General features: G+C 40.9%; 1 protein-coding gene across 2 annotated transcripts in view; it reads right to left on the bottom strand.

The window, feature by feature from the left end:
- tyw1 (tRNA-yW synthesizing protein 1 homolog) overlaps positions 1 to 19,671 on the bottom strand; it is a 65,656-nt gene that overhangs the window by 41,825 nt on the left and 4,160 nt on the right. For both annotated transcript variants that reach the window (XM_079246583.1, XM_079246584.1), the window contains exons 6-10: positions 19,360 to 19,635; positions 17,574 to 17,696; positions 6,619 to 6,745; positions 2,272 to 2,324; positions 2,066 to 2,184 (exon numbers count right to left, since the gene is read on the bottom strand). In XM_079246583.1, the coding sequence (XP_079102709.1) occupies positions 2,066 to 2,184; positions 2,272 to 2,324; positions 6,619 to 6,745; positions 17,574 to 17,696; positions 19,360 to 19,635 (698 nt within the window). The remainder of the gene's footprint in view (positions 1 to 2,065; positions 2,185 to 2,271; positions 2,325 to 6,618; positions 6,746 to 17,573; positions 17,697 to 19,359; positions 19,636 to 19,671) is intronic.

Raw genomic sequence — 19,671 nt, forward strand, 5'->3', positions numbered from 1 at the left:
AAAAGCAGCAGAAAGTGTGAAAAATCTCTGTAGATGCTGCTGTGGTGTCAGCTGACAGACAGCACTGCTCGCGGTATAAATCTGACTCAGACAGTTTAACACAATTAGACTGAGCTCATTTAATACCAAAAAAAAGACTAAATACTTGAAAACACATTAAAGAGACCAGAGAACCATTCATCTGAAAAAGTACTTAAACACTAAAATTGCAGATTTTCATTCACCAAGTAGAAGTGAATCATGTGCATTCATATTCATCGCACTGAAACAAGACATTATTCCCAAGTATCCCTTCATGTAGTTCAGTTTATCAATCCTGTGCCCATTTGTAGCCAGTTCAGTCCCATTATCATTCATTTCAAGCAGTTTATTCTAATGAATTTAAATCCAACCTAATATAATCTAAATTAATCAGTTTAATTATAATTGTGTGTATATTTCAATAAAAAGTTGCATTGTAGGTTGTACGGTGGCATCGCGGCCTCACAGCAAGAAGGTTGCTGGTGTTTGCATGTTCTCCCCGTGTATGTGTGGGTTCTCTCCAGGTTCTCCAGCCTTCTCCCACCATCCAAACACATGCATAGTAGGTTAACTGGTTACTCTAAATTGTCCCGAGGAGCGTGAATGGTTGTTTGTTTCTTTGTGTTTGTCCCTGTGATGTGACCCAAAGTTCGGATACTGAATGAATGCATTGGAAGTTGCATTGTTAGGAAAACCAGTGGATTGCACCAAACTCTCACTTTGACTAACTCTCCTGGTGTGACGTCCAGTAAAGGGAAAAAAGAAATCAGCGGAGACATCACACCTTGCTGTCTGTAAAGAAGTTTCTCACTGAAGTCTCATTCCACCTGTTAGGTCAGTGGTGGAAGCAGAGAAAGAAATTCATCTGTGCTCTGAAACTGCTTACTTCCTGTCATCCCACATCGTTGCCCTCAGAGAGACTGGCATATCTGCAGCGACAAGGAAGCAGCTCGCGGCAGCACCTCCCGACAGCGACCTTTCAGAGCCAGACGCCTTTTCAGAAGGAACTGGAGGGTGTAAAAGCTCCTTTCTTTCACTAGTGTCACCATGAATCAGTGTCCAGATGTGGGCCTTTCAGTTACGCTGTCCATTTGTCATCTGCACGCGAGTCATTAACCTCACCCACCGACAGGGAGAGGTCTCGACTAATGACATAAACAAACAACGAAAGCAGGCAATGTTAAAAAAAATAGGCTGACTGCTTGGCTTGTGGTAAAAAAAGCACCACTTTAATTTGTGTTCTGCTCTGAAAAGCAGAACTTTGAAGAAATGCTGACAGTCACAACAGTAAAACACACATTTTAATACGTCGGCGTGTCATAAAGAAGATAGAAAATGTTCATTTTGCAGCAGACAGTTTAAGTGCTGTGAAGCATCTGGTTGTTCCTAGCAGATGGAAAAGTTTGCTAACGGATCCTCTTTCTGTAGCAAGAATGAAAAAAGAATAATAAAAAGTACTTTTGGATTTCTCCATATTCTCCAGAATGAAATGAGTTCTGGCTGGTCTGGCAAACTGTAAAGGACAAAGGACATGAAGTAATAATAATCATACTCGTATGAGGCAAACTCATTTAATACAAGTTTAAATTCATTTGCTATTTTTTTTTTTTTTTTACAAAGGATGACTTTAATCCTTGTGTTCAACAAGTAAATATATTTACACTTTATTTATTTATTTTTTTTATTTAAGTAAAAAGGAGTTGTTTTCTTGTTTTGGATAATAACATGCTGTGGCTTTAAGAGCAGTACTACCGAGACAGCAGAACATGTTTGGTTTGTGAGTTTTAGTTCTTCACTAACTGTGGAGCCACACAGTTTTCTTACCGTGTCGATGTTTGATTTAATATCCAGCAGCATTTTGATACAAACTTTTGTAAATATCGAAAGGAAAGAATAAACCTTTATTTTTTCTTCAACCCAAGACGACTGGGACTGGATGCCTGTAACCAGCAGGAGGCACGTGTTGGCCACGGCTTCAGATGGTAAACATTGCGGCTGCAACAATGCTAATAACTAGCCCACTGGACTTTGTGGTGGTACTTGCCTCCAGCAGAAAACACACTTGTTTGCACAGGCCAGACTGGGAGTAGTCTCCATGCAGCGGTGGGACTCAATGCCGTAGAAAGTATGCTTGTAACAACCTCCTCGTCCTCGCAGCATGGACTGTCAACAGAAACAACATGAATCCTCATCAGTGTTTAATAAAAGACTAAAGAATTACAATTAATGACGTAGAATAAGTTCCATTACCTTAGTCCATCGACAAAGCTTGACCCCAGAGTGACTTCCTATCAGTTTGTAACCTGCACAGACACATGAGGACAACATCATAAGGCAAGATTGAGGCTTTTAATCTGTAAACATCCACCACACAGGCCAAGCTCTGCAGGTAGAGGTTATATTGTCTTCCATGTGTTCATCAGTGAAGTCCTGCTCAGCAGTCATGAGGTCATTTTCATCCACAGCCCTCTGATAAAGGCCCGGGAACATCTCCAACAAAGAGCCTTGCTGCTGGTAAAGGGCATACCAGTGACAAAAGCAGGGAGGCCATTTCAGTTTCCATTTTAGCACAAAAGAAGGATAAAGTGCTTCAGATGTGCTTCCCTCACAAGCGTTCCACTCTTTCCTCTTTCATTACTGCACGGTCTCAAACCACTGGCTGCCAACCTTCACATGAGTCAACGTCAGCGTCTTTCTTTTTGCTTTTAGCACATCCTCCTCTGATATCTGTCAAAGAGAATATTCTTATCTAGATTACATAATGTGCTGAAGAAGCAGCAGAATATGATGAAGGAGCGGCTTCATCAAAGAAGCTTTTTAAGTCATTAGAAGGGACTTTCCTGAGAGGAGACAAATTCTCTGATCAAGGTTTTCATTTTTATATTAAACAACTACAATATATTGTTTGTTTTAGCAGCTATTAAACCTAATTAAATTATTAAATTAAAAAAAACAAGAGGAAATTGGTGCCAGTGAGCTATCCATGTCTGTTTCCACAGATCTCAGGTTTGATGCTGGATGAGTCAAAACAAATATTACTCATAAAAGCTGAAAATACTCTCTTTTATTCAATACTTGCATTAACAGCTCGCCAGGTGCTTTACAGGATAAAATACCAATTACAAATACACAGACACTGATTTTGTTGTGGACTCCTTATGTTTGCAATGCCCTCACCTTTTAGGGAAAGGAAAAAGATGGCAAGAATAAAAATGTTTTTGCCCTCCTCAGCACCAATATGTGGTTAAAATAATGATGAAACAGCAGCAAGGAACATGGCGTTCCTGAAGCAAACGGTTTCTTCTGTTATCAGTGCCTCTTCTGTTATGGTAGGTCGTCAGCAAAATTCTTTAAACACCTCAAATGTTGAATTATTCTGTTATTGTTTTAGACTCAAACGTGTCGTCTTTAATGGAACAACAGAAGTCATATTGTTGCAGCAGCTGTGCTGTGATTCTGATAAGAGCTTATGAGATAAATATCCTGAATGGAAAGGTTTTAGCCTTTTATCATCTCTACTAAGGTGAAATAAGACTTTTCTGACCCCCATGAAGGATTTTTCTCATGCAGGAAGAGGACATTATGTAGCACCTTGAGATACAAACCACAGAGGGAAGCCATCTTTTCTTAATACACCCCACAAAAGCTGAACAGACCTTTGAATTGTGTAAAAATGCCTAATATCCTGTCACTTTGAATCAAAATGAACCAATTTTCCTGCGCTTTTGATCGTAGTCATCCTTTGTTCTCACTTTGTTTGTTTAAAATGGGTGTGTTTGAAAGTTTGGATCTCCTGAGCTTTGCAAAAGACAAGCTATACCCCATCATGCACATCAGTAGCTTCAAACTTTCTTGGCTGGTGTATAAGAGTTTCAGTCACATGCAACTTTTGCATGCATGACATGCCAGAAAAAGGCTAAACAGAAATAACGCCACTAAAATGATGCCAAAACATTCTTTTCTTTTATTCCAGCTAAAACAAAGTGCCTGGCAGGACCGACTCTTGCCAGCATAGACGCGTGAAATAGGTCAACATTTGGTCAAATGAAGTAAAGTCTTGCTTACTAAGTCCTATTTATAGTGTGTTGTGTAATGTAACAGTGGGGGGGGGGGGGGGGGGGGGGGGGGGGGGGGTATTGGCTGGAAACGACTGGCCTAGATAGTATACAGAATGGTAGAGCGCTGTGGTAAAACATTTTACACAGATCTGACAGGTGAAGGAGGATTCTGGAAACTATACAAATGTAGTATTTTTGCAGATTTTAGTTATGGACTAAACCACAGATGTTTAAATACACAAATAAGAAACCTTCAAATTCAGGTTTCATATTTGTTTCCTTCTCTGTAAGGAGCAGAACCGGTCCACATTGTATCATAAACTTACATGAGACAGCTCCACACAGCACCTTTCATTAGCTTTGGTAATAACTGAAATAAAGGAACAGGAAGCCGTTTAAGCAGCTGATTAACTGCAAACAGTCCGTGTGTTTCAAAGCATTAAATCTGTCTGAGCAGTGCGATACGAAGTGGAATTCCTGATTACTTACAGTAAATATCTTTACCTGGTGCACTGAGCTTGAATATTTGGAAAAGTTTTCATCGGGTTCATTGGCTTTTAGCCATTTTGCTTTCTTACAAGCTGGAATGTAAATGTACACTTTGTATCCATCTAATGATTGCAATCTGGTGAGTGAAATGAAAGGAAAGATGGCCTAAAAATAAATAAAGCTGCAGCAAGGAGAACATTAAAATAAAAAAATTATACGCCACTGCAGCGAACCTGTTCAGACAGACACGGCCATCTGAACTCATGAATCAGGCAAGGAGGGCATTAATCAGGTAACCAGGAGGTAACCATGACGGAGCAGCAAAGCTCCACAAAAGACTGGTGTGTTTGTCCATTTAGTCATAGGCCACAAAGATTAAAAATAAGTACATGTTTGGAGGTCACCAGAAGACTTAAAACTCCCTAAACATTTAAAGGGAAGATACTCTGAACAGATGAGACTAAAACGTAATGAATCCAGTGAAGAATGATGGTGGCAGCATCAAGCTGTGGGCTGTTTGCTTTCAACAGGTCCAAAACTGAATGGATAATGGATGCTGCCAAACATTCTTAACAAATTCCTGAGAAAGACCTGCTTCAGGCTTAAAAGGGTTTGAGACTGGGATAGATCAGACGATTAACCTGACCAGCAACGCTCGACTGGTTTGAAGGGAAATAAATAAACATCTCTGAGTTAAAGTACTGACTGAAACTTGCAACTTAAAAAGTGCTGACCACCAGCAGAACCCACCCAACCTGAAGGTCTGCTGTGTTTTAAGGAAGGAGAAAAAAAAACCCCAGTAGCTGGTTTTGCCAAAATTACAGAAACAAACCAGAAGAAATGATTGGGGGATAATTACTTACCTTTATGCTGACTCAAATTTAGTATTGTTTTTTTATTTAACTTATCTCTTTTGTTCATATTCAAAGTGACCACATGTCTTTCTGCAGAACATACTGATTAAAAACAGTGTGTTCGGGCAGAGACTTCTTCATCTGCGCAGCAACAGAATGGTACAGTAGGACATTCATCTTAGTATTGGTATCGGCTCAAAAACCAAGCGCGTGTACTCATACTTGGTATCAATGAAAGTGTGCCGATACCACAACCGATACCACACTAGTCATGTCAGCGCAGATGTGTTTGATGACACGCTTCGGACAGGTTTTAAAAGAAATAAATGCATTGAATGTGATTTTTCTTCAACTAAAAGCAAGATTTTTGTCTCAAAACCACACATTTATAGGTGTATTTAGGTAAAATGTGTTAAATCAGAATAAAACTTGTTGAAATTGTTAGATCTGTAATGTTATTATATGTGTATTGGTGAGGTAACTTCTGAAAGGATGGGTCATTTATTACAACCTGATGAAATCTTACACAGTTATAACAGTAATAATAACCATAGTCACAATAATGTTCACATAAACATGTTTGGTATCGGCAAATATCGGTATCGGCCAATATTCAATTTCCGATATCGGTATTAGATCACAACTCCCAAAAAGAGGATCGGTGCATCCCAAGTCTATACAATGACTGCTTGTTTACTAAACAGGAATGATACCATTCCTTCTAAGGACTACTATATCATTCTTTCCAATTCAATGTTGAATATTTTAAACAAATGACAGAAACGCCATAAAATTCTAATTTAATTCAAGCTTGTGTGAAAAAGAAAAAAAATCTACATGTGACAGTTTTTTAGATTAGCAGCTAGAGGTATAAAAAGAAAGAAGTGGAGCTTCTAACTGAATCATTGCTGGCTTTGTGGAAAGAATAAGGTTAAATATAAAGCAGCTGGAGGGCTACATCTCTAATTATAAAGCATTTCAGCCTGATAATATGAATAAATCACACACAGTTACCAGCGACACCCACCAGATGTTCTTTCAGAACGTGTTACACATAAATCAAAGTGTCGTCACATTTTGCTATTGACTGACTGACTTATCAGGCAGTTACTATCCAGATGTCTTCTTCAGCTATATAAGTGTGTTTTATTATTATTTATCTAATTTTTCTGAATGCAAAGTGGTTTTCTCCTCACCTTGCTTTGTCAGTGCTTCCCTCAGAGCAGGAGTGATCATCTCCCGTCTCCCCTCCTCACTTTCAACCTTCTTTACTCCATTTAGTTTGGACAGCTTCACCATCTCCCCATCTGCCTCGTCTCGGACCTTCAGAAGACAAAAGCCTTCAGCGTCTCACGCTTCCAAATCATACAAGCAGCAATAAAACAGTAGCAGCGTCATTTGGCATTTAGAAAGTATAAAATTAAGCTTAAATTAAGAAAAAAAGAATGCATGAACACCTCACATAACTGATAAATTTTGCCTGCGTGAAACGAAGTAAAATCTAGCATAACCTGAGAACACAGGACATTTTACTAATTCAGGCATTTACCCAACATTTTTTATGACTAAATATGTTAGAGTGAACTTACAAACCCAACATTAGATGTGATGTAATACTACAATATGCCTAAACCTGCACATCAATCACAGTTATTGCTGCATAAACGCATCATGTAATACGAGTCATAAACTGAGATGTAAATTTCCTTTCAGGTAATGAAGCAACCTCATCATATGCTACTGTTTACGCCGCTGTTAATCACTAATGCAACAGGTTTGTTTGCTGCAATGCGGACCTGAAAATGTTTCCTCAGAACATTTCATAATTGTGGCCAAAGAAACCAATTTTATGAATGCCACACCTTGTTTCTAGAAATTCCCTCTGGTTTATCCAGGAATGGCTTTTCATGTTTGTTTTCAGTCTCAGGTAATGGTTTCTCCTGAGGACACCTCCAAACCCATCCTGTTTGAACAATGACTCAGTGGGATGAAAGTATGCACGGCTCTTCTTCAGTCTCCGTGCACGTCCTTGGCAGACATGAGGGTTTGTTTTACCATTCCCAGCAGATAATTCTCACAGATTGTCTTCACCTCTTCATCCTTAACTGCCTTTTTTCAGATAGGGGTGGGGGGTATTGTGGAATCTTTTTATGTCCTTCCCTGACTTAAAGGACAACAATTAAAACATAATCTTTGCTGCTAACCAGTAGCTTTACTTTAGGAAAAAATGGTTTACCGACTTATGGTTGTAGGATTTTACAAGTAGATTAGTCAGAGCTTAATAAGCAGCACATCATTAAACAATAGTGTTCGATGCAGCGAATGTCTTCTGTGCAACATGATAAATCCTGAGCCACTGTTGTGCTGCTGAATCCTGTTCGTCTGAGAGATCAGCCAGAATTATACAACTATGCCGTCCACACAAACAAGACTGATTAGATTCTAAAAGTTTCAGTGAAAATAGGAACAGGTATTACTTTCAGAAAGGTGTGATTGATGACCTGCCTTTAAGGTTAACCGGCTTAAATGACAGCTTCACCCAATTACTGTACTGCTGCCACCTCCACGGCTTGTCTGTAGGGATTTATATGTCACCTGCGTTGGTGCAGAAGCACTGCTAAGGAGCTGATACTGTGTCAGCAAATGTAGACGCATGCTCATATTGTTTGCGTATATTTCTGAAATACGAAGACAGCTCGCTGATTCCTGTTCACTGCACTTTAGGGCAGCAAACTTTGCTCAAAATGAGAGTAAAATGCTGTGTGTGCTTTCCCAAAGTCAGTCAGATGGATGTTAACATACATTTACTTAAAACTTACTAAAACAAAATAATCTTACTGTGTATTCATATAAAATGGATAAATATTATTAATATAAAAGACAAAATTAATGTGTCTGGGATTGCACAGTTAGCCAGTTAAGTAGGGAATGGGAATTTAACATAGAAACTGTTTAAAATAAAAAGAAATGACTAAGAATTAGTCTCTGCTTTTCTATTTATTGTATTAAATAAAGAAAAGAATCGCTTCACCTACAGGACACTAATGAATACTGGTTACGGCTTCTAATTTCTTGATTAAAAAGCAGCTTAATTAACTTCATCTTGCCATCTTATTATCCCTGCAAAAGGAGCAAACATGACGTAAAGCAGAGGCAACATGAGCAGAGTAAACAGTCTGCTGCTGATCTGTCTGCGAGGATGACTTCTACTGCTGAGCGGCTATCTTCCTCTGCAGCGCAGCACACTTAAAGTGGTATACTTTCACTTTCCACCAGGACATATCAAAGCCCTTCGGGCCATCTAACAGCCTTTCTGCTCTGTGCCCACCATTAACAGTCATAACCTCAACTCCAGGTGAGCTTTCTTACCCTCAGCAGCAGCAGCAGCAGCAGCAGCAGCAGCAGCAGCAGCGTCTGAGATGAGCTGCTTTTCTGACAAGGGCTGCTGTGAATGAGTAAGCCATCATGCTGGGTCAGAATGCTCTCATCTCTATCTGAGACGGCGGATTTTGCTAGATGATACTTGGGACAAAATTGTATCACTAAAAGCAAAGTTGGAACAATGTTTTACTTTTAGTAAGTTTAAAAGAAACTATAAGCCACAATCTGCCCTGTTCTCATGGCAGGAGAGCAGAAACCTAAGCAAGCAGGAACCTGTTATCATCCAGTGGATGTGACTCAAGCAGCTGTTGAACTCCAACAGATAACCTAAATGTGGGCTTAAAATGGCACTTTGCAATTTAAAGCTCAAAAAAGGATGAGGCTACTTTTCTTCTTTCAGCAACCACAAACGTTCTCCTTCATGAATGCATCTGTGACACGTTCAGTTCAGACAACACACACAACATGTAGCCAACGGTGAAACAATCGGTCACCGAAGTGTCTGCACGCAGCCCTGCCTACTTATCTGGCCTCAGTTCTAGTTTCCACTGCTCAGCTTCCACCTTTTGCTCACAGACATGCAGGTATGCCCGGGACATCGGACCAACAGAACTGGACACACGCACAGCGCCGTAATTTGCTCTGAAACAATGACAACACAGAGTATTTGCAGACATACACTGCTGTAATACACACACTGATTAAAGGTAAAATCATACATCTAACTACAGTAAAAAGAAAAAAAAACTGAAGAATGAGGAATAAACAATGATCTGATCTATTTTCTTTCTTAACACTTTAACATCTGTGCTGCTGCGCTAAATAAATCCTGGAAGATTGCTGCTTTAGCCATCGAAGCATGAACAGAAGATTTGGGCTGAGCAGTTCCTCGTCAACACTCTAAAACCCTCAGAAAAGTTTCGGGAATAGTTCTCCAGACACTTTGAAGGACTTTCTAAAGCTCTTCTTTGGATGTTTCAGTCTTTTGTTAGGTTGTCTGTCCAGCCGATCCCACACTGCTTCAGTAGGTCCAGGTTCTGGGGGAGATCCATCCCTCCATTTCACCAGCTGCCACTGATTTTCAGTCCAATTCTTGTGTCATGTGACATACCTCTGCTTTTCCTCCTTGTTTCCCATCCTTAAGAATGGCTTCTTGACAGCCATCATTTCATGGGGGCCATTTCTAATGAGGCTTCAGCGGATGGATGTACTGAAGATGTTGAGAACACCGAAGGTGTAATAATAGTACTTCTTTTTAAATGATAATGTCTGGAGTAAAAATAAGTGGGAGAAAAAAAAAATCAGAAAATGTACACATAAAAACTAACCTTCATGAAAACCTGAAAAGCTCCAGATGACCTGCATATACAGAAATGAGGGCTTATGTTTTGCCTTTACAGAATCCACCAAATCACACAGAATCCACCAGATCTGACAGAATCCACAACCAGATCCCACAGAATCCACCACCAGATCCCACAGAATCCACCACCAGATCCCACAGAATCCACCACCAGATCCCACAGAATCCACCACATCCCACAGAATCCACCACATCCCACAGAATCCACCAGATCCCACAGAAGCCATTAGATCACACAGAAGCCACCACATCCCACAGAATCCACCAGATCACACAGAAGCCATTAGATCACACAGAAGCCACCACATCCCACAGAATCCACCACCAGATCCCACAGAATCCACCACCAGATCCCACAGAATCCACCAGATCACACAGAAGCCATTAGATCACACAGAAGCCACCACATCCCACAGAATCCACCAGATCCCACAGAATCCACCAGATCACACAGAAGCCATTAGATCACACAGAAGCCACCACATCCCACAGAAGCCACCAGATCCCACAGAAGCCATTAGATCACACAGAAGCCACTAGTGCTTTGACAATATGCTTTTGTCAGATTTTTTGGGGGTTTTGCAATTCTCACAATTTTTCGATATTGCTGATTTTTGTAGATTTAAAACAAAAAAATGTACAAAACTTTTTTTTTTGCTTGTGATTTTTTCTTGATTTCAATGAGAAAAAAAAACAACCCAGCAGCCAGACCATCATTCTGCTGATCAATAAAAGATCAATAAAAACAATAAAAATGACCAAATTTATAATGGATTATTTTTATTTATTTAAAAAAAATGTAACAAAATACATTTTTAAATTGTGAAGCAAAAAAAATCCCAATATTCGATTCTTTGATTAAATTTTCCCACCCTTCTAAATATCCCACAGAATTTACCAAATTACAGAATTCACCAAACTACACAGAATCCATCTATAACGCGGCAAAGATTCTGCATGTTTTTCAGGTTCGTTTAGCGGATTTAGCTGAATTTAGCTTTTACTCTGTAAAACTTATGATGGAACGGAGGGTCCAAGGGAAAGGGAAACAAACAGCTGAGCAAAGAAATGAGAGTTCATTGTCCAGCTGTACTTCTTTGCTATGATTTGGTAACATAAAACCATCCTAACTGTGCCATTTTTAATGCAAAGATAAACTTTCATGATCTTTTTTATTTATATTTTGGAAAAGTGAATAGGAAAAGCAGACATTGGGGCAGTGCCGCTGGATTGGCAGACTGGGGTGGTGGTCCCCCTTTTTAAGAAGGGGGACCGGAAGATGTGTTCCAATTACAGGGAAATCACACTCCTCAGCCTCCCTGGTAAGGTCTATTCAGGGGTCCTGGAGAGGAGAGTCCGCCGGATAGTTGACTAGCTGAGGAGCAGCAGTGTGGTTTTCATCCTGGTCGCGGAGTGGTGGACCAGCTCTATACCCTCTTTGGGGTCCTGGAGGGGGCATGGGAGTTTGCCCAACCAGTCTACATGAGCTTTGTGGACCTGGAGAAGGTGTTCGACTGTGTCTCCCGGGGGCTCCTGTGGGGGGTATTCCGGGAGTATGGGGTATCGGACCCTCTTGTGCGAGCTGTCCGGTCCCTGTACAACAGGTGTCAGAGCTTGGTCCGCATTGCCAGTAGTAAGTCGGATTCGTTTCCGGTGAGGGTTGGACTCCGCCAAGGCTGCCCTTTATCACCGATTCTGTTCATAACTTATATGGACAGAATTTCTAGGTCCAGCCGAGGTGTTGAGAGGATCCGGCTTGGTGGCCTCAGGATTGGGTCCCTGCTTTTTGCAGATGACGTGGTCCTGTTGGCTTCATCTGGTCGTGATCTCCAGCTCTCACTTGAGCGATTCGTGGCCGAGTGTGAAGCGGCCGGGATGAGAATCAGCACCTCCAAATCTGAGACCATGGTCCTCAGCCGGAATAGGGTGGATTGCCCTCTCTGGGTCGGGAGTCAGGTCCTGCCTCAAGTGGAGGAGTTTAAATATCTCGGGGTCTTGTTCACGAGTGAGGGAAGGATGGAGCGTGAGATCGACAGACGGATCGGTGCGGCGTCTGCAGTAATGCGGACTCTGCGCCGGTCTGTCGTGGTGAAGAAGGAGCTGAGCCAGAAGGCGAAACTCTCGATTTACCAGTCGATCTACGTTCCTACCCTCACCTATGGTCATGAGCTGTGGGTCGTGACCGAAAGAACCAGATCTCGTATACAGGCGGCTGAAATGAGTTTCCTCCGCAGGGTGGCCGGGCTCTCCCTTAGAGATAGGGTGAGGAGCTCGGTCATCCGGGAGGGGCTCAGAGTAGAGCCGCTGCTCCTCTGCATCGAGAGGAACCAGTTGAGGTGGCTCGGGCATCTGGTGAGGATGCCTCCTGGACCTCCCTGGTGAGTTGTTTCAGGCACGTCCCTCTGGGAGGAGACCCCGGGGAAGACCCAGGACACGCTGGAGGGATTATATCTCTCAGCTGGCCTGGGAACGCCTCGGGATCCCCCCCGCAGAGTTGGCAAATGTGTTTGGGGAGAGGAAAGTCTGGGCTTCCCTGCTTAGGCTGCTGCCCCCACGACCCGACTCCGGATAAGCAGCAGAAGATGAAGATGAAGAATAGGAAAAGCAGGAATTATAGATAGTTTACTGTACAAAGGTCACAACAAAACTAGGAAAAAACATGATTTCAATTTTTGCTCCACCAAGTAATCGATAAACTTCTCCATGTGAACGGTAAAAACCTCATGGGGGGGCTTTAGCATTATAAAAGTTTATAATCGGAGCCAACATGTCGTCTAAGTGGTGTTTATTACAAAGAATAGTGCAGTGAAGATGGTACTTTAGAAGCTTTTCTAATAAGTAATTACTTCCATATATGTGTGTAAATACCAGTAAGTGATTTTCAGTTTAACTAAAATAAAATATGGTTCTAAAAATGAAGCTGAACGAACTCAGCTTAAGTGTATGAAGAAGTTTCCTGGTCTGATTACATTTGGCAAACACAAACCATTTCAATCTCCACCAACACCAGTGTTTTGAAGTTACACAAAAGACCTTAGAGTCATAGCAGCATCTCTTTCCTGCCTTCTCCCAGTGGACACTATGCTGAAAACATCACAACTGAGCCAAGAATAGTGTGCAGCAGGCCAGGTTAATGATCCAATTCACACCAACTCCTATCTGGCAGCAGTCCCGCTACATGAAACAGACCACTCTGGCACAAACAGAAGCCTCTCATGATGAAGTTTCAATGCCAGAGCCAAAGACCTACACAGAAACTCTGCATCCAATCACAGCATGAAAACCTGTCTATTACTGGGTAGATTTGAAGACAGTTGTGGCAAATATGTCTTCATCCCAAAGTTTAACTGTGATCCTCATTCCAGCCTCGGCTGCAGAGACGGTCATCACTCTATAAGCTGAGATCATGTGGAACCTGAATCCAAATAAACGGCGATGGCCAATCAGACATAGTGATCATTGTTGAGCAGCAGAGGAAAGCCGTAGTGGTCGATACAGCTGATGATGGAAATATCAGGAAAAATAAACACTTTTGGCCTCAAAGGCCTCAAAGAACTGTCGAAAGCCTGGAACTGTTAAGATAGTAAAGAGGACCATCAAGCTCCAGGGACTCTGATAGAGGACCTGAGCTGGAGATGCCCAGATGAGCTGGGGGAGGAGTTATATCATTTATATAAATGCCGCAACATCGACAATAAAATAAAATAAAAAAAATCATAAAATTAAAAAAAATTGTTCAACTTAACACCATTTACCAACCACAACTTTTCAGACAGCATGAGAACGCTAAACACGACACAAATGACTGCAAAGCACCACAGGAAGCGCTGGGGGCAGTCTGTGCAGATGAACAACTCAAGGCTGATGGCGGCGCAACCTGAACAGAGTCAGAATGATGACAAGATCAGGTCTCATATGTCTAAAGTTTGGGAATGTTTCATGCTGAAAAAGTATCACATCAGGTGAAATGTGGTCTGCCACGCAGAGCTGGCATACCACGGCAGCACGACAGTCATGCAGGAACAAAAGCACCCCGGAGTCGTGGTTTTCAGCATTACAGATGAGTAAGTTAGAATGATCAAGTAGTAATGTGTTGTTGTTGTTTACCTCACAAAACAGGCTTTTTCAAGATGTAAAAAAATTATTTTGATGCAATTCCATATATCTATCTATATATCTATATGTCTATATATCACACTAACGCTGAAGCATATCTGTGGCTGAGAAGGATTATTGGTGACTCTGCTTGGGTAAGTGGTCTAGAGAAGAGGTATTTAACTCGGTCCAATGAGGTCCACAGTTCAGTTCTGCTTCAACACACCTGAACCAAATTAAATGTATCTAACAGCCTCTCAGGTTCTAAATAAAGACTCTATAATTTGATTCAGCTGTGTTGGAGCAGGGAAACATGGAAAACCTGATGGATTGCAGACCTTGTAGGGCTGAGTTGAATACCCTTGGTCTCGTATCATCAGTGATTTAGTTTGCTTAAATGAGGGCTGTGGAAGTCAAAAGCTCTTAAACTTGCAGTGATATTAAATGTCAGATGTTACCAGCAGGTCACCAAGCTGTCAGCCAATGAGAGTCTCTGCCATCACATAGTGGACAAAACCAGCCAAAGTGACAATAATTCAGCTACAGCTCTGTTTGAAAGCTACATTACATTGTTATTTAGAGTTTGCAACCTCAATATATAAGTTTCTAAACAATAAAAAGGGACTAATTTATACCATTCTCCCACCATATGTGGAAGATTAACAAGCATCTGTGGAAAAACAACAGTAACTTCTGCTAATCAGTTTATTGTGCAGAGCGAATGATCAATAATTCAGTCTCAATAATGCAGCTTGTCCATGTATGTGTTGTGTCTTGACAAATATTTGATGTTCAAGCTAATTACCTCTTGCACTGACAGCTCTGTGTGACAAAATTATGCAAACAGGAACATGACACTGTAAGGACAGAGAAAAATTAGCAGCATTTATCATGGAAAACAACTTTTACAGTAAAATTAAAAAAAAAAAACCAACTCAGTTTAACTTATAAAGATCTTTTCAAGCTCCTGAAATCATCACAGTTTGTCTTTAAAGCTGAGATGGAGCCTCTCAAAGAGTCACGTTAGCATAACGTGAAGTTTGTCACTGGTCATTAACACCTCTCTGGTGATCCGACCACACATGGATTGCTCCTGAGATGTGCAGGATGTACTGTGTATTATTATTATTACCATTAGTAATATAAAATCACACCTGTGCTGAGTGACATTACAGAAACACCCACTCAACCAATATGCATTTAGAAAATAGTATCTAGAATATTTAAAAGTTTAAAAAAAAGCACCAACAGATTATCAGCTGGAGACATTTCACAACAACAGCGCTTAAAAAAAAAAAAGCAGTCAGACCTCAAACAGTGGAAAATACTTAGGGGATTCATCTTTGCTAGTTTAATCCAACCACTTTATCCAGTATTGGAGATTTTGTGATCAGTGTTTTTATGTGAAAACGGTGACAGGCATCATCACAGGGTGAGTAAAGAGGCTGGTTCTCTTAGCAGATGGATGTGGATCTGGTACTCATGTGTTCATGTGCCTGAACAAAAGTCGGCTTTGTGTTTGTTAGTGTGTAAAGTGGAGAAGTTAAACTGCAAGTTGTCATGTGATGTGTACAGAGTCTTTATGACATGATCTAGGTACCACTGGGTGGACGCTGCCTGTAGGAAAAAAAAGGCATCTGCATCATTTAGCACCTGTCAAAATGTTTTATACGAAATATTCAGTCACCATCTTCCTCGGAAGATGACATGACCAAATAATGAAATAAAGTCTATCCTGATAGAAATTCATGTTTTTAGCAACAGCAAAATAAAAATAAAAAAAAAATCATAATTTTCACATTTCATTGTTATGAACGGACATTTTTCCAGCCGAAATGAGAATGTGGGACTTTCTGTGCTCCGTCTTAGAATCTGCACGTTGTGTCTTTGTCACTGTTCCAGGACTATCTGTACTGTGGTGATAATGTGGAAGAAATGACTGCTTTGTCCTCTTATTTTTTCCTTTAGTTTGGGTCAAGTGGCATGATTCTCCTCTTCCCTGCATATGAATGATGCTTTGCAGCACAATATGGCTCTTTGCAACACATTGACACAAAAGAACTTCCCTTCATGTTGCTTTGTAAGGATTAAAAAAATGAAAGAAAATACATTCAGTGCATCTTTCAGGCCTCCAGATCTCTGTGTTTGGCTAAAGATGGAGCATAATAACATGGAAATGATGAATTTCTTCCATGGGATGTATAAAGTATCTATCAATCTGGAATTGTTTTCAGGTGGTGCATTTTGTTGTCAGCAGAAAAAAAAACCAGACTGCAGTAAAATGCAGTGAAGGATATTTTACTTACTTTCTTACAAATAAAAACAACACAGTGTTCCAGATGGTTCTGCATTAAGTGCACCTTAAACGCACCGTGATGTCTGCGTTGTCATTTCCACTAACAGATGCTGCTTTTTACCATTTATTCAGATGCTTTCACAGTTTTAACGTTACCGACTTCAGCTGCACGTTTCGGATTAGCGTACACGTGCAGCCGAAGGAGGAATGTTCCTGTCCTGGTATCCCTCGTCAGATGCTCTGTTCATTGTGTTTCTATATTTAACACTTGTTGCTTTTTTAAAGAGGATGAGGGCAAAGTTGTGAAGTTTGAGTTGTAAACATTGAGGAGAAACTGTAAGCAGATCTGCAACTCATCATGTTGTGAAAAAAAGGGGGAGGAGGACACACGGCTGCTGTCAGTAATGTGAAATATTCATGCTTTACAGCAGAAGCAGGTTGTCTCAGGCACAACCAGACTCCTAATATAAATGATACCATCTAGTTTCAATTTTCATCAGAAAAACAAAAAATTTATGAACATTAGAAATTCGATGTTCCATCCAGCCTTAGTAACAGTGTCTTAAATAAAATGGCTGGAAAATCATAAAGGTGATGACTTCCATTAGCATACGCTCACATGCAGCCTACAAACAGGAGACTGATGATGTCTTTTCCCTAGTTTTCTGCTTCTCTTGAGTCACCCATTCCTCACAAATCTGTGAAGTGGGCGTCCTCGAGATTACGCAAGCCTCCACTTCTCGTCTGCTGGGGTCTGGTGTCTATCAACCCATCTGCCATTTTTCCTTCAAGGATGACATTTTTCTCTTTACTGACAAATCTTAGAATGAACGAAGCCCATGGAAACTGAGCGCCACAGTTTCTGAAAATAGACCCGATGTATGGCCACGCCGTTGAGCTCAACGTGACTGAACAACCAGTGAAAACTGTGAAGTAGAAAAGTACGGTTTGACCAGTAAATATCAGTTCAGCTTACAGGACAAGTGGAGTCATCAAGCGTGTCGGCAGAGTCTGACCTTTGCTTTCTTCACGCTGCTCATGATGTTGCCCAGATCCTCCATGTCCACCACAGACCCAGATTTCTTCTCATCTGGCAGAGCAGACTCATCTTCATCACTGCTGGACTCCATCAGATCCAGCTGAAACAGCAGAGAGAGTATGAAACAAAAACTGTTTTCATTTATTAATTCTAGCTGATAAAGAAATAAATATACTAAATTGGACCATAAATAGAATAATAATGTAAAAAAAAAAAATTAAAAATTAAATAAAAATACATTTAAAGATATTTAAAAAAATAAAAGTAAAAAAAAAAAAATTTAAAAATTAAATGAAAAATTATATTTAAAACAAAATAAAATAAAATGGTTAATGTTTTTAATCTACTGTGCATCCTGCTCTACAGGAGCAGGATGAAACCGATGCATGAAACACAATGGCCCCTTGTCACAGTTGTCAGCCCCTCTGGGTGAACTTCCAGCTGAATGTCACCTCTTCAGAGTGTTGCAGACTGAAGCAAGGAAGTCTCAGCTCAAGCTCCATCAGATGTCCGCTACCATGACAACCCATCATCTGTCTGTGTTGACATTTACATGAAAACTGTGTGTGTGTGTGTGTGTGTGTGTGTGTGTGTGTGTGTAAACGTATTCAAGAAAGTAATTACAGAAATAAGCATTTTCTTATTTTGACAAGATGATCATCAGCGATAGAAAAAGATTTCATGCAAATTTTATTAATCATTTTAAGTAAAGTCAGAAAACAGACTCTTCTGATCAGGTTGGATCCATAAAAGTCTGTTTCCTTATTCTGAGAAGGACGGCAGGTTAACAGTTCAACCACAGACAAATATTTCTCTCTGTAAAGGTCCGAAGATATCCTTTTGTTTTATATGGAGAAAATTAGCAAAATCAAAAGACCAGAGACAAGGCCAAAAACTCTGTTTCAGAGCCTGAGACAGCACCACACGAGAAACAGACATGAGTGGAATCCCACTCATGTCAAGCTGCTCTGTGGTGTGAAGCTGAAAGAGCTGAGGGATCATCCAGCTTCTTATGAGTTAACATCCTGCATCCACAATGGCATGTGGCTGCAACCCAAGCTTTTAAATTACTACGAAGGATGCAGAACACACACAGGTGACATGACAGACACTGGCGTCCAGAGACCTCTGTCGAAAGTGAACCTCATTATTTAAAAACACCATTACCGAGGTAAAGAAAACATCCCGGTACTGAAGTGACTAACCTTCCGTTCAGACCTCACACCCATCTGCTATACAATGATAAAAAACACAATAATACAGAAAGAAAATCAATCAAACTGCTGAGAAACTTTTCTGAACATAAGAAATGCTGTAAACTTCATGTTGACATGTTTCTATGCAGCTTAAAGGAAGCTCTCGTTTCAACAAACATTTTACACAATCTATCAAACTTTCTGGGAATCTTAAGTTTGTATTTACTAGCAGTTTTCCCCGTGTGTATTGTGCCTCGTGTTTCCAAAGCTGCAGTCATACCACTACACACAGAATATAAGACTATGCATCAACATATCCAGACAAGGTTGTCGACTGAATGCTGTTTCTTCATCCGCTGGGTTTGTTTAGGGTTTAACTGTGCAGCCACTCAGTCTGGGATCTAGAAATCTTTACTAAGTCAGAACCTGCAAACCTTGACAAGAGAGTAGACTTGGACTGAAAATGAAAAATACCCTGTCAGCCTTTCAGCCTCGTCCTTTTCCTGAAGTAGCAGAGATTTTCATGTACATGTGAATAGCCACACGCTGTTAGAAACCTGCCATTACCTCGGAGTTGTTATCATGTGCGATGACCTCCTCCTCGTCTTGTCGGTCTTTCTTCTTGTTCTTGCAGGAACCCCCGTTCTTGCAGTTCCCGCTGCAGCTCTTCCTCCCCCCCTTTGCCAGAGCCTGGATGCGACTCAGAAATTTGGCCTTCCAGGCCTGGAAGTCTGCTTGGATGCTTCCATTGCGACTCTTCACCACGTTGCAGTCGCCCTGTCCCCTGGTCATGATTCGCTCTGCGCTCAGCATCCACAGCCATTTGTCCACGTTTGTACCCACCTGAAGGGAAACAGGTGGGATAATGTGGGGTTAAAT

This window comes from Telmatherina bonti, assembly GCF_933228915.1.
Source record: "Telmatherina bonti genome assembly, chromosome: 9".
Taxonomy (NCBI): Eukaryota; Metazoa; Chordata; class Actinopteri; order Atheriniformes; family Telmatherinidae; genus Telmatherina; species Telmatherina bonti.